General features: G+C 35.9%; 1 protein-coding gene across 2 annotated transcripts in view; it reads right to left on the minus strand.

Annotated features, from left to right (window-relative positions):
* Positions 1 to 1,846: 1,846 nt before the first annotated feature.
* The window catches only part of LOC123529115 (transmembrane protein adipocyte-associated 1-like), a 33,589-nt gene continuing 10,565 nt past the window's right edge, over positions 1,847 to 24,870 (minus strand). For both annotated transcript variants that reach the window (XM_045309327.2, XM_045309326.2), the window contains exons 2-11: positions 22,083 to 22,362; positions 20,119 to 20,251; positions 18,879 to 18,968; positions 15,439 to 15,511; positions 14,985 to 15,064; positions 12,886 to 13,014; positions 10,307 to 10,367; positions 9,759 to 9,861; positions 8,093 to 8,173; positions 1,847 to 7,002 (exon numbers count right to left, since the gene is read on the minus strand). In XM_045309327.2, the coding sequence (XP_045165262.1) occupies positions 6,771 to 7,002; positions 8,093 to 8,173; positions 9,759 to 9,861; positions 10,307 to 10,367; positions 12,886 to 13,014; positions 14,985 to 15,064; positions 15,439 to 15,511; positions 18,879 to 18,968; positions 20,119 to 20,251; positions 22,083 to 22,300 (1,200 nt within the window). In that variant the 5' untranslated portion in view covers positions 22,301 to 22,362 and the 3' untranslated portion in view covers positions 1,847 to 6,770. The remainder of the gene's footprint in view (positions 7,003 to 8,092; positions 8,174 to 9,758; positions 9,862 to 10,306; positions 10,368 to 12,885; positions 13,015 to 14,984; positions 15,065 to 15,438; positions 15,512 to 18,878; positions 18,969 to 20,118; positions 20,252 to 22,082; positions 22,363 to 24,870) is intronic.

Here is a 24,870-nt window from a genome sequence, read left to right on the forward strand (position 1 = left end):
CAGTATTCATATCTGCCTTGTAGAGATGTGTTTAACACTTATCTTATATTCCAGAATGACATAAGTTAATAAGCAATCTAACAACATTATTTATACAATCTAAGCATTTTGACCGGTCCTGACCTTCGACTTTGCTTGAATATTGTATGATTATAGACGTAGATCTCTTGATATTTTGAAAAGTTATGTGGGTAAATCAATTTGAAAATACTTTCTCTGTCATCATTACAAATAATTCTATAAAATATTACCTCGAACGTATCCATTTCTTGAAATTTTCTTCTGTTTACAAACTGGCATGTGAAAATACGGGCGCCGCCATTTTGTTACGTCATTTCTAACATTTGACGTCATATTACTCGGAACAATTAATTTACCGATAACGGCTGTTTATGCTTGACGCGGCTTATTTATTTTACAATGATGATAACTGTGTTTACACAAAATTTGATATATTAAAATGAAAAATGTATATCCAACAATAAGAAATTACAAAAAAAAAAGTGAAACTGGTATTACATATGTGTAACAACATACGTACTGTTGTTATCGTAATCAATTCAATTAATCACTTTGAAAGTGTTTCTTATGCTTTACTCATTTTGAAGCATTTCTCTGACTATTCAGGAGTACTTTGCTGCAAATAGTGTAACACAAAAACTCACTGTTATCAAATGTAATTACAACATTTTTAGGTAGTGGATCCGTAATGACGCTCTGTAATTTCCGTGTAATCATATATTTGTAAACGATTGTCATTCTCTGGACGTGGCTTTAACTTAACAAGATCTTCCTTTCGCATCACAAAAAATACGAAAAATGCTGAAAACTCTAATGAAGAATACGTAATTTGGTGATTTTTTATGATGGTTTATTTATTGTTGTAAACAATATAAGCCGGTAGCTTAAGAACTTGAAAATCAATTTTTGTAGGGCCTCTCATTTACAATTATATTATTAACTGAAGTGAGTGCATTCACGAGTGGAAAATATTAATGGTAGAATATTGTAGGGGTTTGTCTTTTAATAAATTCTTTCTGGTCTATTTTTGGTATATGATTTTTGGTAAGCTTATAATAAAGTGCATGTCATTCTCTTTCACTCAGATTTTTTTTCATGAGTTTTAGACTCTTGGCTAGTTTTGGATTTTGAATTTACTAAAAGACTAAAGAAAGTTCAGTATAACTTTTTCAAAGTGTTGAAAGGAGACTAAAATTACAATATGCAGTAAGTATCACAACTACATGACGACTGTCTTAACTTGATACCTTTTGCTTACAAATGTATGGTTAGTAGTGCACTATGATAGCAGTGGTCTTTTGTATTCCCAAATAGAATAGCTAACATTTTCCTGTGTGATATTTGGTCTTGAATACCAGTGCTTAACACGACTTGCAAAAAAGAAAAAATTCTAAAACAATTTGTATCCTCTGCATTGTTTGTTTGGTTTAACATCACACCAACAAATTATATATCATACAAGTATCTGTACAAATTTATAGATTTGTTAATGAAAATCAGTCAGTCATTAAAAAATTTAAGTAGCATATGTATACCATGATTTTGCTGTATGGAATACAAATATACATGTATCTGTGAATATTTTACTTTCCTTTTAATACATATACGTATGTTATCTCTAAATGCATAATGTATATACATATACACGAATATTTAAGAATTAAATGTTATTTTTGTGTGTTTTTACCTTGGGACTTCTTGCAAATCCATGAATGGTGCTAGACATCCATAAACTAATTGGATGGCTTCTTCACACGAGACCTTACTTTGGAAAACTGCATGGTGCAATTATAAATATACTAACAGTATTATAACAGTAATACAGTATGCTTGCATTATTTATTCAATGATCAAACACAAATATTGCACATATAATGAACCGCAAATCACAAAAATTAGCTTGACTTTAGATATGGATTAAAATCGAAATTATTTTACAGCTAAGCACATTGAAATAAACTGTATTTTATGTTTGTTATGAACTATTTACAATTGAAAATGAAAACAGGCATGATATAGTGAAAACATAACAACCAAAGCTGATTCCTTCAAACTGATTTTTCTTTGTCTATTAGGAGTTTACTGGAAAGAGCTTGTTATAATATCAAAACAAATTATAATTTCATAGAATCGAGTCTTTAACAGAACATAGCGGAAAGTCTCATTTTTCTTGTGAGAATGGAAGAAATGCTATCAAGGGGAGGCTAACAAAGGCCAGATTTGAGTATTGCTAGTCGATAGACCTGCATAACTATGATTATCGCACATTTAGCTAACTTCAAAAAGAATTCTTCTTAGGTCTTACAGGTTACGTATTTATATCAGTCAATTTTACATCATGTTTTTAGTTCAAGTTCATCATGAAATTATGTATTTTTCAGCTTGTTTGAAATATGTACACACCCTTTTTCATTTGGCGTACCCCTTTTTGGTTTAACAAGCGCCTATTTCCTGATCAGGAGTAATCCATGTCAGTAGCCACTCCCTAAATTCAAGAGATTGGTTAAATCAATTCACCATGTTTATTAAATCTTTGTTAAAGCTCATTCAGTACAGTTTAAGTTATTCAATATTTTGACATTTACTGATGTTTTTCGAAAGTGATTTTTGAAGATTCCTAGGTCAATCAACAGAACCGGAAACCTGCCTTTCTCAGAGTTGTTGCATTTGCATTTAATTAATTTATTTATTTGGGTTTTACGGCGCACCAACACAGTATAGGTTGTATGGCGCCAAACAGGACTACAAATTTTGGTTCCACATCTCATTTAAATCGAAATGAAAACAAGAGGTATGGAATCAAAATCTGCATACCTGCTGGAATCACAGAGTTACTGCAAAACCAAGTGTTAAGACCCTATTAGTCACCTCTTACGATCATGCAATGGTAAGGCAGTGGTTCAAATTGTTTTCATACACAGATCGTCTCAGAACCACATGGGCGCACTTGCATTTAAAGTTAAACAACAAAGTTTACTTTTTTTCATAGGATTTCATCAAGAACTCGCTTCAAAAATTAGGTGAGCTTTTTTTTTATTAAAAAATCAATGTACTGTAGAATGTGTAATATTAACCAAGGTTCAAAATTCTGTTTCATACTTGACTTTGCTGCTATGTACACTATTTTGCAATTAAGTCGTTCATCTTAAGTACCACCGCAACATTCATTGTAATTTAAAATTAAAACAAAAACAATAAACTTCTTCTTAAGGACCCCCGCACATAGATTCATTTTAAGGGGAAGTTTTGAAAGCTCTATTGTTATTTACCACAAGTCAATTTAAACACAGTTAAAAATGATATTCAGAGAGATGTACGTAGTATTTACATGAAATATCTACATTGCACATAAACACTCCTTCCTGCATTAGTCAAACAGTGATTTGATGTAAAATAGGAGGAAATTAACTGTACTTTACACAATACTCAAACCAATTTGCAACAATATTAAATATCTATATATGATTTTTGATATTATGATGTATGTCTGGAAAACATGGCCACAAAATCTTGATACCTAAAATTAACTGTTTATGGTAAAACTTACTGTATTACCAATCTGAAATAGGTTTATACTAATAATAACGACATCTACATCTCTATCAAGTGTCAACAGAATCCTTGACAGGAAAAAAATCAACTATACAACATAACAGAAAGTAAGGATGAAAATATTCATGGACAATGCTCACTTTTTCTCCATACAATCTAGATACCCTGTGTTCTACACAACTGATTTTGTGTACATCTAAATTTCATCTCAATTTTCATGACAAAGCAAATAATCTCCCATTATTAAAAAAATTATCACTATGTGATGTAAAGAAATGTTTGTTTTCTACAAATGTCCTAATCGAGGGTTGAACGCAATACTGTCATAAGTCCTTCTTTATTTGATAGGAGTTACTACAGTATTGCGTTCAACCCTCGCTATATTAAACAGGATGAACTGAACTGAATTTCTTTTGTAGATAAAGTCTTCGACAAATAAACAGATAAACATACTTGGTACATACAAAGCATGAATATTCTACTTTTTCAAAGATTCTGTAGAAAGTAATTGGCCTAACAAAAGGCAAGAACAGAAATACATTTCTATTTTGATTATTGATTTAACTAATATTTCAGTAAAATTTTTGAATATCACTTCGTAGCTACCAAGCATATAATACAAGAAGTAATTTCTGTACATAAATTTTTCATTGTTAGAAAAATATGACAAAATGCTGAGAAATTGATTTTAAAGAACAAGTCATTTTACACCTCTAGGTGCAAGACCAGTTTTACCAGCATTGGTTAAAACTCCAGACTGTCCTGTCTGCTACACTTCAACTCAACAATGATATAATAAATGCAATTATAATTTAGCATCATGAAATCTTTGTTGACATCTTAGAACTCAGAAGTCTGACAGATTTCACAATAAACACACAGTCACAGTAAAATTAGGTAACAAATGAAATAAGCAATATATTTTGATTATCAAATATCACAGACATTAGCATAGCAAATTAAGGCAAAATACAATTATTACTTTCCTAGTCCCTACCACATTTAAAGAATACCTTATACAAGACATTTGAGATTTTGTTCAAAAAAAGGTAGATAACAGACTAACTAAAATTTACTACTTTAAAACACATCTAAAGTAAGACTAGTGTCAAAGATTATAAAACTAAGATAAAAACCAGACTGAAATGCCGGCACAGTTAGTTGATTCTGAGTTATGGCAAGTCTGCAGTTCGAGACTGATCTCAATACGCATTTTTATAACAATTACAAAATAATGTTGGAAAAACAAATTTTCTCTCCTATATAAGATTTCATGAAGCTGCCTTAGAAACTAACCACTACATCTATCTAGCCTTAAATAATATTTTCAAAAGTAATATGACTAGAATTAAATTTGTTTTGTAGAGTTTTAAGTCACATCAACACAATTTTAACTTATTTGTCACTGCTTTTCTTGGTGGAGGAATAGCGCAGGTGCTCTTCCAGGCATTATTTTAGGCATGGCCTGGTAGAACCATTGACCTTCTGTATGTATGGAAAATTTCCTCATATAAAGGCATTTTATACCCTAAATTAAGTTTCAAACCCATAACAGTGAGAGGCAAGTAATTTGAAGTCAGCCACGGGCCTCTCTCATCCGACCTTTTAACTAAAGAGAAAGTAAAATATGACATTTCATGAAATGACGGATTTCATACCCAACTTATTAACAAACATGACAAAATGAGTCATATCAAAAAACAAATTTCATTTATGGTATACAAATCAGAATAATCCTAACCAATAAAGCCACATGATGAAGTTTTCTGCAGTTAAACACAGGGTAAAATACATAATCTCATTTAGAATTTAAATAGCTCACATAAGCAGACTTTACGATGTTCAGATTTTCACAAGATCTTATATCAATCTCCTACACAACAACATCCCCTAAAGTTACAGCAAAGAGATGTCTGCAATTACAAACTTTTTAAAAGAATTTGAAGATTTACTGATACTGAGTATTTTCTACAGAAGGTTAATGAAGAAATGATTGTAATACGAAAATTTAGTATTTGAATTTCGTTGAAACAGTCCTGTGATTTTCACAGTCACATGATATTTGTGATACAGTAATAATACGAGGGGCGTTCAATATGTAATGTTACTCCATATGTAGTTCCGTAACCGCTGGCTATTTTTAGATGCGGTTTTCGGCACATTATAGAGCAATCTTTTGGCAACACAATGCCATTTAAATTATAAACATTTGTAGTTTCGAAGTAGAAATATAATCATTCGAGTGAGGTCTACTCGGGTATACTGGACAATTTTATGTCCAAAATATTGAGATTGTAATACACAGTTCCTTGATTCTACTATTCAACAACTAGAACTATAGTTCAATTTTCAGTTTAAACAGATAAAACAAATCATGATCTTCACAAGAACATGTGAAAACTAAAATAAAAAAGTTTATAATAGTTTTAAATTGAGTGTGTATATTTTTACTCGAAAAATGGTAAGGTGAGTACAATAAGCCTCTGCAATTTTGTCAGGCGCGATAATCATCGTTTAAAAAATTCTTTTATTTTAAGTTGATACTAGTATCTTAATTCTCGAGTGCGAAACTAGTTCTTACAATTTTGTTTAATCGCTCTCAAAACCCATTCCAGATGGAATCAACCTCGAGTTTAGATTTGTTAGTTGTTGTAAAATTAAAAATGCAATAAATAGTTTAAAACAAACGCAAACTCGTCAAAAATTGCTGTACTTCGTAGACAAATGACAGAATTTTGTGATTTTACAAGTTTTTCTATTTTTCTGAGACTCTGGATGCCCAGGACAAACCTAAATTCTAATTATGGTCCAGTATACCTAAGTACACCTCACTAAAATGTTTATATTTTTACTTTGAACCTGCTGATTTTTATAATTTATATAGCATTGTGTTCCCAATAAATTGCTGTATAATGTGCCGAAAACCGCATCTGAAAATAGCCAGCGGTTACGGAACTACACACGGAGTAACATTACATATTGAACGCCCCTCGTATACTGCTAGGGGAGGGGACTGTTGTGAAGAGTTTGACTTTATACAAGCCTGTATATGTCACATGACTGTTTTTATTTGTAAATTCTTATCTCACTTTTGCTTAGACATCATTCTTTCACAGTTTTTCTTTGCCAGCCTTCAAAGATTCTGACTTCCTAATTATCACATTTTCACATATTCTGACTTCTTTATTTTCACATTTTCACATATTCTGGTATGAACCAGTATGAACATAAACATCAGCATTGACACTGCCAGAGGCAAATCCTGCTCCATGTCTATCAAAATGTGTACTGTCAAAACTCCCACTATCACTGATATTGTCTGGTGTATATTTATCCTCGGCAGCCTGGTACGGTAAACTAACCGTGTCTTCATCTTGACCTTCATCTATCTGATACTTATAAGAGAATGGTATATTCTGAGAAGACATTCTGAAATAAAATTATAGAAATGTGTGAACATAACCAGCCGATAATTACCAGTTTTGATCATGACCAGAGGCAAATGTGTTCTCCAGAAATCAATAATTATAGTCACGGGTAGTGTTACAAAAAATTGTCTTGATTTTACCACCAACTATTAAATTGTACTTTTGTTTTTACATATGACAATTTTTTGTGAACAAGTCATTAATTTTAAGGGGAATTATATCAAGTTTAAATATCAATCAAAGACAGTCCCTAATAAAATTAATGTAAAGCATTTTCCTTTTTTAGTTTATAAGGTTCACAGTTAAGGTCATATGGTGACTTTTCCAGCTTTTGATGGTGAAGGAAGACCCCATGTGAGTCTTCAGGCTTCAAAGTTTTTCCCTATATAAGTCTATATAAACCATGTGACCCCCAGGGCAGGGCCATATTTGATCCTAGGGGGATAATTTGAGCAATCTTTGTAAAGGACCACTGGATGATGCTACGTACCAAATATCAAAGCCCTAGGCCCTGTGGTTTTGGACAAGAAGATTTTCAAAGTTTTTTATATAAACATGTTACCCCCAGGGCGGGGCCATATTTGACCCTAGGGGGATGATTTGAACAATCTTGGTAGAGGACCACTAGATGATACTAAATACCAAATATCATATCCCTAAGGACCTGTGGTTTTAAACAAGAAGATATTTAAAGTTTTTTTTTCCTTTTGGTTGCCATGGCAACCAGAGTTCTGTATGGAATTCAATTCATTGACAATTTATAAAGCAGACTAACGAAGGAACATCCCTGTGAAATTTCATGAAAATTGGCCTGGTGGTTTAGGAGGAGATGTTGTTTAAAGGAAAGTGTGGACGGACGATGGACAACCACTGACCACAATAGCTCACCCTTGAACACTTCGTGCTCAGGTGAGCTAACATGAAAAAGGAATTTCTCCATGAATTCAAACGTCAAATCACAAACTATACATTTCATCCACTTATCTGGACAAAAAAAATTATATATAGGAAGAATCTGACTTACACTTTGTACCAGAGATTTTCGAAACTTTAATCTACATATATACTAATACATGCTAAAAAACACTCACTTGAAAAAGTCTCTTAAAAATGTTCCATACACCAGTGGGTGAAAGCAGGTAAAATATATGTACGTGGTGGTATCTACAACACTGAAATCACAAAAACAAACATGGATGTAGGAAATAAGATAGATCAAATTGTAATTTTTGTATCTTTCCTCATCATGCCTGCCATCATTGACGAAGATGAAGCATTTAAATGATTAAAATCACATACACTTTAATCTTTGCAATTTTAGTATGTTTTTCAGTTGTTATGTACCAGCAGTTGATTAAAATGATGTGCTCAAGGCAGATGCATTGGTCCAGTGGTAACACAGTTTGACTACAAGAACAGTTCGATCCCCGGCTCCTCCAACTAAACACTGGAATATAGTTCCATGTTAAGATGCTACACCTGGCATCCTACAGCACCAGGGAAGCTTCTGAAATCAGAGCATCTTCTGTACCCTGCATTACCCTCTAACTTAAATTACCTACTGTCTTCTAAAGGGATCACCCAGAACATTAATCTGAAATTCTAAATAAAAAGGGGGGATAATTAATAAAATACTGGTTAAAGAGTTATGGCCCTTGTGCCATGTGATGTGGTTGATGATGAGTAATAAATATTTTAAGTCTGAAGCAAATCCATCAAGTAATTACAGAGATAAAATGAAAATGCAACAAAACATTAACCAAGGTGTGGACGCAGAACAGACGAGTAAGGTAGCTCTCCATATACTTCGTATGGTCAATGTGAAACAAGAGCTCAGGTTATATCACAGGACAGAAGCAAAATTTAAAGATCATTTATTGGTGGGAGGTGTGTGTGGATGTGTGATGGTGGTGACAGGATACTAAAGGGCAAGAAACTAAATGATTTTTCCTATTGACCAGGTTCATGTTCTCTGCACAGCATCTATCCCTACCTATCTATATGCTAAGTTTGAAGTCAATACCTTGAATGGTTAATAAGTTTTGCTCCGAGCATGGAATATGACAGACAAATTAAACATTTGAGCTCAAATTTGTGACCTTGACCTTGGACCTGTTTCATGTGCTCTGCTCATGGTCTCATCGCCTATTACCTACATGCCAAGTTTGAAGTCAATATCTTGCATGGTTATTTAGTTATGCTCCAGACATAAAATATGATGGAGTGTTGACCTTTGAGCTCAACCTTTGACCTACAGACCTCGTTCAAGTACTCTGCATATCGTCTCATCACCATCTACCTATATGCCAAGTTTGAAGTCAATATCTTACATGGTTATTTAGTTATGCTCTGGACACAAAATATGATGGACAGTTTTGACTTTTTAACTATATCTGTGACCTTGACCTTTGACCTACAGAGCCGGTTCAAGTGCTCTGCATATTGTCTCATCACCATCTACCTATATGCCAAGTTTAAAGTCAGTATCTTTAATGGTTATAAAGTTATGCTCTGGACACAAAATATGACTGACGGACAGATGGATGCGCCAACACATGATATGTCCCGTTCCGGAAAAACGGGCATATTAACCTTTAGCCTGCTGATTCTGCACTGTTCGCTATTCAGTCAGTAAATTTTCATTGAACACCCCTTCAGAAAATATATGGTACTGCCCAAATTGAATGATGGACCAGTCAATTTCAGAAATTTAGCAGGCTAAAGGTTAAAAGGTACAGAATAATATGATGTACATACCACATTCCATGCAGAACACCAGAATACAAAAGTGAACTACCAACTGTCTGTGCACAGTTCAAGAATGCCAGAAATAATGCATAATAGTAAAATGACTTCTTTGCTGAAAAACAAAATTATTATAAAAGTGAACAAATAAATTATTCAATTTATACTCCTGGCCACAATTACTCACGGGAAACAAGGTTCAACAGACACAAAACTAAGTTTGGAGACCAGTCTGACAATGCAGGCTTGCCACTGGTCAATCAGAGAAAAGGACTTTGGAATCAACCAATCAGATTCTAGTTTTAGGACTGGTCTTCAGACACAGTTTTATAACCTTATATCAAGTACTAGTCTGTCTTCCTTAGGAAACTTCAGGCAGAAGGTTTCATGTATCTTCATTTAGAGCTATTAAAACATATAAATAAACAATTAGCTGAATTTATCTTATCACTACAGCTCTTTACTCCATAACTAGGTTTTTCCCATATTAAAAACACTACTGCTCTGTAAATCTGGTATATTGTTCAAAGCACCAAATTAAAATATATATTTTTACTTACATGGCAAGTTCAACTTGGCTTTTAAATTTGTCCATGGTAAGATAAATATTACACTATATACCTGAAAAGCACCAGTACAGAAATGTTAAATTTACATACTGCAGATGGGTAACATTCATGAATCTTTTACTTTTCCAAAATTCCCACCATCAGAGTGACACACAAATTTTAAATTCTTGTGAATATCAAGAACATTATCTTCCAAAGAAGAAATGAGCCGCACCATGGGAAAATCAACATAGTGGGTTTGCGACCAGCACGGATCCAGACCAGCATGCGCATCCGTGCAGTCTGGTCAGGATCCATGCTGTTCGCTAATGGTTTCTCTAATTGCAATAGGCTTTGAAAGCGAACAGCATGGATCCTGACCAGACTGCGCAGATGCGCAGGCTGGTCTGGATCCATGCTGGTCGCAAACCCACTATGTTGGTTTTCTCGTGGCAAGGCTCATTAATGACTATGAAGCACAAATTTCTTATAACACATAAAAGAGGTATGAAAATCATAACATTAATTTATAGTTAACATAGAAACTTTAATCTTATAATTTTATGCTAATGAAAAAGTATGGTTTGTTCATTTCTCATTTACTCGTTTACATACATTTTTTGTAAAAGCATAGGTTTACAACTTTTTCTCATTATAACTATTCTTGACCTAAGTTTTACAAGTAAACTTCTTTCATCAAAATAGGAGATCTGTCACTCCTTACTACTCAAAATAGCAGTCTGGTCTGCTTAAAACTCAGATATCAACACTTCAAATCTTGAGGTCTAGGGTTTGAATATGGAGGTTTAAGGTTCAAATCTAAAGGTCAAAGGTTAAAGTCATGAAGTCAAAGGTTAAAGTTCAGAGATCAAAGATTCAAATCAAGCAGTCAAAGGATCAAATGGCTCCTGAACAAGGCATAATGTTTTCAGTAATCACTGAGTGCAGACAATACATGTATGTCTAGTTCATATGCCTTCACCTCAGATACATGTTGTCACCTTAGCGCAAAAAGTGAATAAGTCCTTCTGTAAGTCAATACTGTTATCCACTTCTTATGTTGAGGTGACGATGTGTATGTGGGGAAGTTATTAGTTTTTTGTGTAGAAAAGATCAACACTAGTAAGGAATTTAAGAACAATGGTCAGAATATGTTACCACCATTTACATCTAAATTATAGATGGGAAACAAAACTGTACTATATTCAACAAAGCAAACAAACAAATATATCTACCTTAGTTCTAAGAACGATTCAATTTAATAAAATTTATCTTTACTACTGATACAAGGCAGTCTGAAAGACAGCTAAATCCCCCGCCACTGCTATGGATAGTGAAAGGGTAAAACCTTTGATTTTAGCTGTGACCTTGACCTTGAACTGACACGGCTGACTCATGAATTCTGCACAACGTCTTGATGAGGTGATCATTTGACCAAAGTTTCATGAAAATCCTTCAAGGGGTTTAGGAGATACAGAGCTGAAACCTTTGACCTTCAGTTGTGACCTTGACCTTGAGTTTACATGGCTGTCTCATGAGTTCTTGATGAGGTGATCATTTGACCAAAGTTTGATGAAAATCCTTCAAGGGGTTAAGGAGATACAGAGTGGACACCGAATGGAAGGCTCAAACCTTCGACCCTTAGTTGTGACCTTGACCTTGAGCTGGCATGGTTGACTCATAATTTCTGCACATCGTCTTGATGAGGTGATCATTTGACCCAGGTTTTATAAAATTCCTTCAAGGGGTTTAGGAGATATAGAGTGGACACGAAATGGAAGGCTCAAACCTTTGACCTTCAGTTGTGACCTTGACCTTGAGCTGACATGGCTGACTCATAAGTTCTGCACATCGCCTTGATGAGGTGATCGTTTGACCCAAGTTTGATGAAAATCCTTCAAGGGGTTTAGGAGATATAGAGCGGACACAAAATGGAAGGTTCAAACCTTTGACCCTAAGTTGTGACCTTGACCTTGAGCCGGCATGACTGACTCATGGATTCTGCACATCATCTTGAAGAGGTGATCATTTGACCCAAGTTTTATAAAATTCCTTCAAGGGGTTTAAGAGATATAGAGCGGACACAAAATGGAAGGCTCAAACCTTTGACCTTGAGTTGTGACCTTGACCTTGAGCCGGCATGGCTGACTCATGGGTTCTGCAAATCGTCTTGATGAGGTGATCATTTGATCCAAGTTTTATAAAATTCCTTCAAGGGGTTTAGGAGATATAGAGCGGACACAAAATGGCAGGCTCAAACCTTTGACCTTGAGTTGTGACCTTGACCTTGAACCGACAAGGCTGACTCATGGGTTCTGCACATCGTCTTGATGAGGTGATCATTTGACCCAAGTTTCATGAAAATCCTTCAAGGGGTTTAGGAGATATGGACCGGACACGAATTTGTTACGGACGGAAGGACGGACGGAAGGACGGACGGACGGACGCAGACCATTCCTATAATCCCTCCGCCACGGCGGGGGATTAAAAATTTAATAAAATTTATCTTTACTACTCATTTTTAAGTCAAATGGTTATTCTCCCAAATTTTTGTTCATTACAGACAACCTTAACTAGTGTGTTTGACTTACAACAAAGAAGAATGCAGAACTTGTGATCCAAAAGATCATCCCACCATGTGCAAAGATATCGTAATTCTTCGTAACAGCACCTTTCTCAACATGAAACTTTGGATCAGGATACGTAAACTCTAAAGATCCCTATCAAAGAAAAATCATATAAATGTTAGAATTTCTACTAAATGAAAATGAAGTGAAAAGCCCTCATCATTAATGTCACCAAGTTACTTGGATAGACTGAGGGACAGATGGGAATACATACATTCTGACATATAGGTGTAAGGACAAACAAATAGATGCTTTACTTAACCATTTAGCCTGCTAAATTTCTAAAACGGACTGGTCCATCATTCAATCTGGGCAATGCCATTTATTATTCCAAAGGGTGTTCACTGAAAATTTACTGATTGAACAGCGAACAGTGCAGACCATGATCAGCCTGATCTTGGTCTGCACTGGTTGCAAAGGCAGAACACTTGCAGCAAGCAGTAAAGTTAACAACCATTTCTGGAACAATGTGTAAAATTATAAAGAATCAAGAGCTATAATATCAATCAAGAAACAAGCACAAATTATTTTTAAATAATATCATACTGCTTACAAATTTAGCTGAGAGAAATCGTTAACACACGCTATCCTGTTACACAGACTTAAATATTCAACAGTATCCAATTGTTTTGTGGAAAAAAAAGCACTTGCTGACACCAATGAATATCCACAGTAGACGAACTAGACCTCTTTCTCTGTAAGATATTATCATACTGATCCTCACAGTTTATGAACAGTCCCCACAGTCAACATCCAGAAGTCTTTCATTCATTCCTTTACATATGAATTCTTTTGAGCATCAAAGATATGCAAGGTTTCTTAAACATTCATTCTCATCCTCAACAGACTAGCCACTAGCTCATCAATTTGACACACACAATCTTTAACAACACGCCTCGTGCTGACGCTCATGATTTTTTTTGGTAATGAATATGTCCAAACCCATGATTTCTAAGTCTAAAGGCCATCATCTTGCAAAGCAGATAGATAGTTCTGATGTACATTCCATTTGATGGTGAAAACTGTTCATTAAGCAATCTTGATAGTTAAATACAACTAAACACCAAGAATGATTTCTAATCCAAGCATAATTATTGCAAAAACAGTGAGTATGTTGCTCGACGGGTCAGCTAGATGAACAGTGTCAGTTCAAAGCAAAGCTTTGATGTTAGAAAAAGTACCTAAAAAACACCAGAACTATTTCTAAGTCCAAGGGCCATAAACTGCAAAGCGCGATTGTTTCTGCTAACGTCACTATGAGGTGAACAATGTTCAGTTTAAAGCAATAGCTTGATAGTTAGATAAAAGCTGACCTAACAAAAACTTACCAGAACTGATTCAAGTAAAGGCAAAACTGCAAAAGCAAGATGATATTTTCTTGAGACATGTCTGCTTATGATGGTGACAAGTTCCATTTCAAAGCAATACTTTGATAGTTGGAGAAAATTGACCTAACATAACTTAACCAGAATTGATATTTCTAAGTACAAAGGGCCCAAATCTTCAAAGCATGATGAGTTTTTTCATTGCTATACAGTTCAGCTTATGATGGTGAACATATTCACAGTTCAAAGCAATAGCTTGATAGTTTGAGAAAGCTGACCTAAACATCAAACTTACCAGCAACCCCGACGCAACCCGACCCACTCCGACGCCGACAACCGCTCAATGATACAATAACTCATCATTTTTCAAAAATCAGATGAGCTAAAAATCAGTCCCCTATGATTGTATATAAATGATTTTACAGTACATAATTATGTATTTTAATGAAAGCCCGCCCATTTAGCTCGATAGGGAGTGTGCTGATCTACGAGGTAGTGAGTTCAATCCTCGGGCAAGGTGAATGTTATCTGTGATAATTTGATAAAAGGTATTGTATCTGAAATCATTTGTCCTCCACCTCTGATTCATGTGGGTAAGTTGGTAGTTACTTATGATGATCAGCTTTGTAATGGTTCAGAATCCAGGAACACTGCCCGCCGTTACATAACTGAAATACTGTTGAAAAACGCGTCAAACCCAAAACAAACAAACAGAACTACACTCAAATCTTGACATACCTGTATACAGGAATAGATAAATGCTGATACTGTAGTGACCAACAATACTCTTCTTATACTTGTTTTACTGTCCAAGTGACCTACAATATTGTATAACATGAATACATCGTGCACGTGCCGGAAGTACACATTTTTTAATTCGATAGTATTTATCTCATTTGGTACATTGCATGTTACCGTTGAGGGATCGATCACGATTTGCGTCGCTTTGCAATAGGATTGATTCCCTATTATGACTGTGTAATCAATTATTATGACTGTGAAGTATATCAATTCTATGAAGAAATATTGTACCAAACTGGAATGTAAGCTTCTCAAAATAAGAAGACTTCATTATCTTTACCAAGAGAATAACTTTAACATTTTTATGTACCTTCTAGTACCAAAAAAATGACTTACGGTACTAACTCTGTTTAACGTATAAGCATAAGTTTTTTACATCTCATTCACTTACCAAATGCAAGACCAAAAACAACCACAGACAATTCTGTTGCCAGAAGGAAAAATCTCAAAACAAGCCACAACACCTACAACACAAATTAATAAGACATATAGAAAAATCAATGTTGCATAAAAACCTTTAAAAATATTCATAAAGTTCCAATTTTCACTGCTCGCAGTAACTATGAAATTAACAAACATTATTGCAACAAAATAATCAAATTCCTTCATTATATTAAAAAATCAAAACAAACTAGAAGATGCTCTTGTAGAAAAGCGCACGTCTCCCCCCATTGCATAGTAAAGTATACATTGTATTAAGAGACCACTCAAGGGACTGCTAAGAAGTGGTCTCTTAATGGAATGAGATCTTAATGAATTTCAGTCAGATGAAAAGCAAGTTATTTTTAACTGTAAATGCACTGTATTATTAATGAACATACATGTATGCATTTCAAAACCTGTATTAAACATCGTGAACACTGTCCAAGTCACAAACCGTGAAAACATATGGCTAAAATTGTTGTCAGTTTGAATGATATGCATTCATCAGTGCAAACGTATTCGCTATTACAACAGATGAAAGAACTGCCTGAGAAATGTGGTACCACTCTGCTTAATAAATACTTTTGTCGAAATATTATACCTGTCAAGGACTACATTAATGTGGTCGCTAGTCAATTAAATAAAGGTCGTTTAATGGAAATGAATTTATATACTGAAAACGTTCGGAGTATTGACTGGTCGTTTAATAACAAAAATCCTTAATAAGTGTCGCAAAGTGAAAGTACGATCTGTAGTAATAGGCAAAGGGGACAGAGGCAAAGTTAAAAGAGCACTGATGTTGGCTGCAATAGGATCATCTATTCAGCATTCCAATCATCCCACAAATTACAATATCATGGGTCAAGTGATGTTCAAGTTATTAAGAATCAAAAGTTTTCCCATGTTCAGTGCCCCATGTTTGATAGTAGAACAACTTGTAAGCCCAATCATACCTATGAAGTTTAAGTTTCTAGTCAAATGGTTCCTCCGATATTGACCTATATTGAAAAAAGTCTGACTGACTGATGCCCCTGTTGAACCTTTTTACCTTAGATGAGTAAACCCTAAATAAAATAGGATCAATCTACTTTGAGTATTCCTATCACCTAATTCAAGTTTCAGGTTCTAGGCAAAGGTTTCAAGTTAATAACTCGTAAATGAATTCCAGGTTCTGCCCCTGTGCCTTAACCTTTAATAGGTACCCCCAAAAATCAAATAGGGATCATCTACATCTGCATGTCCAGTCTTATGAAGTTTCAATATTCGGGGTCAAGTGGTTTCTACAGTTATGATCGGAAATGATTTCACATGTTCATAGGGCGACATGCCCTATGACCTTAACAGAGTGATTCCAAAATCAATAGGGGTCATCTACTCCACATGTCCTATCATCCTATGAAGTTTCAACATTTTTCGTCAAGTGGTTCTCACGTTATTGATCGAAATGGTTTTTCCATGTTCAGTCCCTGTGGGACCTTGACCTTTGAAAGAGTAGCCTCAAAAATACTAGGGATCAGTCTACTCCATAGAGCCCTGCCATTCTATGACAGTTTGAAGTTCAATAGGTCAAGTGGTTCTCCAGTTATTGATCGGAAATGATTTGATGACAGTGGATGATTAGGGCAAACAAACAATATGAGTCTCACCCAATGGGAGGGGAAGACATAATTCATGTCTGACATTTGGCAGAAAACACACTTTTTTCAAATGAAATTAAATGACATTATTGTTTGTGTGAAGCATTCTAATGATAATCTGTCTTTGATGAATGTATCTTCAACATTTATTTCATTGTCATTTGTAAAGTTAATATAATTTGCTAAATGAAAACATGACATTACCAGACATTCAGTGTGTTCACACTCTTTAACTGCAATGCTTCTGGAGTTTAACACTTCATGTCATATGGCAGTCCAGCTTCCATGGAGGAAGACCCCAGAACCCCCACCTGTCATCATTTTAAGCAGGGAAATGCACCTTAGTATCACCACTGACCTTCAACAAGCCAGTTGAATAACTTTGCCTCATGGTAACCAAAACTGATTGCCCCGCTGCTGGGGAAACATAACCTCAGTTGCTGTCACAGCTAAATACATTGTCATTTATTTCCCCTGCCAAGACAGAGGCACTGACTGTCATACCCACAATGCATCTCTATACACCGATCAAAGAATCATACCATGTCAGTTATGCCCCGTCAAGCATCTCAACACACTGATAACAACTACGTACCTTGTCAGTTATATCCCCTGCCAACACAGAGGCAATGACTGTCATACACACAATGCATCTCAATACAATGAATACAGCTACATACCTTGTCAGTTATGTCACCTGCCAAGCATCTCAACACCTGAGTGCAGCTACATACCTTGTCAGATATGTCCCCTGCCAACACAGAGGCATTATATTATTATTATTATTATACCAGATTTATATAGCGCCTTTTTCATGATCAATTTCACGTTCAAAGGCGCTTTACATAGTTCAAATGCAGCCACACAGGGCGCATAATTCATCCTCTACTAGTACAGACACAGAGCGATCTGACCAGAGGGACAGAGTGAGACAAAGCCCCCATGACAGAGAGATCAGAAATCAGATACAGGCTTGTCCGGCTAACTTAGCCTAGCTCATTGCAAATAGACAGCCTGGTTCTTTAACGTGATCAGTGTATAGCACTGATACACGCAAGGATTGCCTGGGTTCCTTACCAGTACACCTCTGGTTGGGTGGGAAACTCTGAAAAACGTTTCTGAAAATTCCCGAGTAGCTGCCGGGGATCGAACCTCCGACCTCAGGATTGGAAGGCCAGTGTGCAAACCACTGAGCTATCCGTCCACCGCATTGACTGTTATACCCACAATGCACCTCAACACACTGACTACAGCTACTTACCTTGTCAGTTATGTCCCCTGCCAACACAGAGGCATTGACTGTCATATCCACAATGCATCTCAACACACTGATTACAGCTACTTACCTTGTCAGATATGTCTCCTGCCAACACTGAGGCATTGACTGTCATACCCACAATGCACCTCAACACACTGCTTACAGCTACTTACCTTGTCAGTTATGTCCCCTGCCAACACAAAGGCATTGACTGTCATACCCACAATGCACCTCAACACACTGATTACAGCTACATACCTTGTGAGTTATTTCCACTGCCAACACAGAGGCATTGACTGTCATACCCACAATGCACCTCAACACACTGATTACAGCTACATACCTTATGAGTTATGTCCCCTGCCAACACAGAGGCATTGACTGTCATACCCATAATGCATCTCAACACACTGATTACAGCTACTTACCTTGTCAGATATGTCTCCTGCCAACACTGAGGCATTGACTGTCATACCCACAATGCACCTCAACACACTGATTACAGCTACATACCTTGTCAGTTATGTCCCCTGCCAACACAGAGGCATTGACTGTCATACCCACGATGCATCTCAACACACTGATTACAGCCACCATACACACCTGAAAAAACAAGAAATAGTGTATTCCTGTTTCACAAAAATGTAGTTAAAAAAAGATACATGTACCTCCAAACACCTGCGATAAACAACTATGTTTCTTTAATTTCCACATGTGAATCTCTGATTATCAGATAAGTACTGTTTTCGAAACACAATACTAGTCAACATTATTATAAATTAGGATAGATATAAATTAGTGAAAAACAGTTTTAGTAAAACATGTGTCAGTATCAATCCACAGACAGTCATATCCATTATGGCCAAAAACTGTTCTGTTTAGAAAGTTAAACAGTATATCATTAACATTATCTAACATATTATCATAAGATGCATTGCCAAGCTCAGTAGTTCAACCTTCCAAGCTTGGACCTCAATAAAATTGACCGAAAGTATTACAATGTACTTTTATTTCATTCCACTACCACTTTAACATCAAATACTGTGCAATTACTTTATTTCAAATCATAAGCATAAAAAATTATTGTTTTCGTCAACTTTTCATTTTTGTGATTTTTTACCTTTTGAATACAAAACAAATGGATACCATTTTCCAATCTGATAAATTGGTATTTAATTTGTGGATCAATGCAACCACAAAATCCATAAAAAGTTATCCCCCATGAACATCAATGACTTTAAAGTATGATGATATGTCATGTGCACACATAAAACAGTTGCTTTTAACAAAAGTTTACTCCAGCCAACAAAATTACAGTTGAAACTCCATATCTTGAACTTGCTTGTCTCAAAATTACGGCTATCACGAAGACATTTTCAAGTCTAGTCCAGAAAACATGTGGTCTAGTGGTTAAGGTGTCGGCCGCTCAACCGCGGGGTGGGAGGGTCTTGGGTTCGAGCCCTATGTGGGTCACGACCATGACCTCTCATGACACCTGGTGTCCAGTACTGGCTTTTCCAGGAAGCGGACGAGAGTGGTTCAAATAAGCTTTCATCACAATCGAGCTAAAACGTATTAGTATAAACTAAAGTAAAATGTTTGATCCCTTGGAATTCGACAATGAGATACTTAGTTTCAGCTGTAAATGCAAACAAAAAAGATTTCACACAAGATTACTTTATAAAAGATTTATTAACAAAGTCTGAAGATCTATTAAAAACATTTTTCTACGTGAATAAATTCAAGATGTTACCAGCAGATAGAAAGCCATAAAGATAGGACTGCTCGTCTGCTTCAGCTTATTGATGGCCAACTTCAGGTTCCACAGTAAAAACATCACGAACAATGAATTCGGTACCAGTATGATTAGATCCCATATTCTTACCCTGTAACAGACAAGTATTTCATATATGAGCCGTGTCATGAGAAAACCAACACAGTGGGTTTGCGAACAACATGGATCCAGACCAGCCTGGGCATCCGTGCAGTCTGGTCAGGATCCATGTTGTTCGCTTTCAAAGCCTATTGCAATTAAAGAAACCTTTAGCGAACAGCATGGATCCATGCTGGTCGCAAAGCCACTATGACTATGTTTGTTTTCTCATGGCGCGGCTCATATTATAACATCGCATACTTTCACCCTATAACATAAATCAAGTTAAACATAAAGATTGCAGGCATATCACATGTACTGTAATGATCTGACTTCTCTGCTAAAAACTGGCTTGAGTTACAGACTTTTCATGGTTACTTTCATTTTCTGTATCTAGAAAATGATTTGATATTCTATTTCTTGCTGAAACTTGACTGTGTCCACGGTTAAATTTCTCTTTATATATAAGCCGAATACCATTCATATTATACATCAGTCTAGGTAAAGAACCCCAATGGTAGCAATAGGAACCTTTTAAAATTTCAAAATATCTCAATTTGTTTAACCCTTAGCCTGCTGCAGGCGAATTTAACAGCCTTTGCAAACAGCTTGGAACCAGATCAGACGCCGATTAAATCGGCGTCTGATCAGGTTCCAAGCTGTTTGCTACTCTGACAATATTTCTTCCAATTTTGGAGCAAATTGAATGAACTTAACAATTTTAGCAGACGACATTTCCAGCAGACGACAATTTACCTAGCATGCTAAAGGTTAAGCGTTCAACCTCTGCAGTAACTCACAGATAAAATTACGCAAAATTTCACAAATTTAAATGCAGCTGCAGTTAAGCCCTGGTAAGGCTTAGAGGGATGACAATAACAACTTGAGCTATCACTAAAGGTGATGAATGTACCCTCCCCCATGCACTGACACAGTACATTGCAATTTGACGCACACAAGATTGCATAATTATGTGGACTATGTATATAGACTGTATGTATACAGTATACATGTAGTAACAAAAAACGAAGTCCCATAACTATGCAGAATATTTATCTAAAAGAAAGTTACATGCACCATGCACAACTAGGGTTGGTACTGATTACTTGTGTGAAGTTTCATTAAATTGTGTGCAAGGGTTCGGAAGATTAGGCGCGCACAAGACTGCATATGCAGACTGTATGTACATAGTATGTTAACGAGAAACAAAGTCCCATAACTCTGCAATTTTTGTCACTGAAAGAACCTAACATGCCCCATGCACAACTACTGTTGTTACTGATCATTTGTGTGAAGTTTCATTAAATTGTGTCAAGGGGATGAGGAGAGATGGTGCGCACAAGATTGTGTCTATGTATATAGTTTAGTAACAAAAAACAAAGTCCCGTAACTCTGCAAAATTTTTTTCTGAAAGAACCTAACATGCCCCATGCACAACTACTGTTGTTACTGATCACTTGTGTGAAGTTTCATTAAATTGTGTCAAGTGGATGAGGAGAGATGGTGCGCACAAGATTGTGTCAATGTATATAGTATAGTAACAAAAAACAAAGTCCCATAACTCTGCAATTTTTTTTTCTGAAAGAACCTAACATGCCCCATGCATAACTACTGTTGTTACTGATCACTTGTGTGAAGTTTCATTAAATTCAGTCAAGGGGATGAGGAGAGATGGTGTCTACGGACAGACAGACGGACAGACAACCTGAAACCAGTATACCCCCCCTTACAACTTTGTTGTCGGGGGGTACAAAAACATCTGTTCATAAAATAAGCCATCCAGATAAACCAAATAATGAGTAAGGCTATTGCAGATATTAAGTTGTAGATGACTGTAGCGTTACCTGGATTCAGCAATGTCCTCATACAGGATCCACTGACAAACAGGTTCCTGTATAACAGATGGTTCTGGAGGAAAGGTTATACTTCCTGGGGTTGTGGAGATGTTTGTGAGTGGGTCACTTCCATTTGTTGATGCGTTCCCAGTTGTCATGTCTGCACTTCCACCTGACATGGCTGTGCGGAAGTTTGGCTGGAACTTCAGCATAGAGTCAGCCACCATTGATACTTCAGTCTTCACATCAGAACTGTTTATCTTGTCCAAATAAAAGCTAGTCTCAGAAACTGAAATACAATAACACTCTTTCATTGTAACAATTAATATATTTTTGACCTTGCCATATAATTATCTGTAAAAACTAGAAAGATTATCATTATCCGGGAAAAAAATAAGGATAACAAGATGGTCATGATGACCCTCAATCGCTCACCTGAGTAATATGAGCCACATGTTTCAAATGGCAAACTGATGCTTAAATATTAGACAGTAGGTCAGTAGGTCATATACATGGTCACTGAAAGTCAGTTTTAAGATTAGTGTACAAAACTGTACATGTCATCCAAATTTCAAGGCTGTATTTTAAAAAACAAAAAGTAGGTCAGTAGGTCAAGGTCAGAGTCAAGTGACTCCTAATCGCTTGGGGTCATCAGGTAATTATAAATTAATCAGTCTAGGAAATATCATCTGATAATTTTTGAAGTATTTATTCCTATATAACTCATAAAACATGTGACCCCCAGGACGGGGCCTCTTTTCATCCCAGGGGCATAATTTGAACAAACTTGTTAGAGATACACTAGGCAATGCTACATATCAAATATCAAAGGCCTAGGTCTTGAACTTTCAGAAATGAAGATTTTTATTTTTTCCCTATATAAGTCTATGTTAAATTTGGGACCCTCAGGGCAGGGCCTCTTTTCACCCAAGGGACATAATTTGAACAATTTTGGTAGAGGACCACAAGGCAATTAAGCAGTTTCAGGAAAGAAGATTTTTAAAGTTTTTTCCTTTATGTTGTAAAATTTGAGGCCCCCCGGGACAGGGCCCCTTTTCACCCCAGGGGCATAATTTGAACAAACTTGGTAGAGGACCACAAGGCAATCCTTTATACCAAATATGAAAGGCCTAGGTCTTGTGGTTTCAGACAAGAATATTTTCAAAGTTTTTTCCTATACAAGTCTATGTAAAACTTGGGACCCCCAGGGCGGGGCCTCTTTTCATCCCAGGGGCACAATTTGAACAATCTTCATAGAGGACCATTAGATTATGTCACATGCCAAATATCACGGCTCTATGCCTTGCGGTTTTGGACAAGAAGATTTTCCTTTTGGTTTCCATGGTAACCAGAGTTCTGCATGGAATTCAATTCTTTGAACACTTCTGAGTGGGGGCCACCCAAGGATCATTCCTGTGAAGTTTGGTGTATTCTGCCCAGTGGTTTTCAAGAAGAAGATATTTTTAGAAAATGTTGACGGACACAAGACGGACAACTGACAACACACGACGGACATTGAGTGTTCACAAAAGCTCACCATGAGCCTTTGGCTCAGGTGAGCTAATAAAAAAAGGTCTGGCAACAGTAGTTTTTATTCAGGCCAATGTGGAGCCGAAGTTGGGTCCAAATCCCAATGACATATAGTGTTTTCTCTCTCCCAATTTCAAAGTTAAAATTTCTAAAGTTACTGCTTGTACAGTTTTCTGCCAAAGTATATAATATGAAACCTTAACATTTGAAACATAGGGTAATTTGCCAACTTAATACATTTATGGTCATTTTTTTCTTAAATGTAACATTTTAATAAAGGCTGTGATCCTAGGTTTTTTTTACATTTGGAAGTGTCTAGATGTCCATTCACCAGACACCTAGCCTCCTTAATTCTAGTCTTCCTAGCCTGTCCTGTTTTCTAGGTATTTGGTGATCAACCTATTTATCAATTATGTATTTTGCTATTAATTATGGTATACCGGTAATATTATATTTTAGATAATAAGTTGCTTAACTACATTTAATAAAATTTGTGTTAAAACACTGATGCTCATAAAGTTACTGTTGTTATTTAAAACTAAAGCATTCCAATGTTGCTGGTGCTGTGCTAAGACAAACTTTGATGAATATAAGTTTCAACAAGAGCTGTCACAGGAGACAGCGCGCTCGACTATTTCGATGCTGGATAGTGAAACTGGGCACATCTGAGGAAACTAGAGCTGTCACTGGAGTGTTTAATGACTCCAATAGTGGATGAAGATATTGCACAATAGCCTGAGTCTATGTCAAAAATATCAACTTAAAGTAATAAGAGAGGTAAAGATAAAATGTATCAAAACACTATATAAGTATATCCTAAGCAAAAAGGGGCATAATTCATTACATACTGGTGCCAGAGTTATGCAGCTTGTGTCATATAGTGTGGGTGGTGATGTTGAACAACTATTTTAAGTTTGAATCATATCCATTCAGTAATAACAGAGACAGAGTGAAAGTGCATCAAAACTTTAACCTAAAATTCTAAGTAAAATGGGGGAATAATTAATGAAAAATTGGTGCCAGAGTTATGCACCTTGGGTCATATGGTGTGGGTGATGATGTTGAACAACTATTTTAAGTTTGAATCAAATCCATTCAGTAACAAGGCAGTCTGAAAGATAGCTAAAACCCCCGCCACTGCTATAGATAGTGAAAGGGTAAACCTTTGATTTTAGCTGTGACCTTTACCTTGAACTGACATGGCTGACTCATGAATGCTGCACAACATCTTGATGAGTTGATCATTTGACCAAAGTTTCATGAAAAT

The sequence above is a fragment of the Mercenaria mercenaria genome, chromosome 13 (genome assembly GCF_021730395.1).
Source record: "Mercenaria mercenaria strain notata chromosome 13, MADL_Memer_1, whole genome shotgun sequence".
NCBI lineage: Eukaryota > Metazoa > Mollusca > Bivalvia > Venerida > Veneridae > Mercenaria > Mercenaria mercenaria.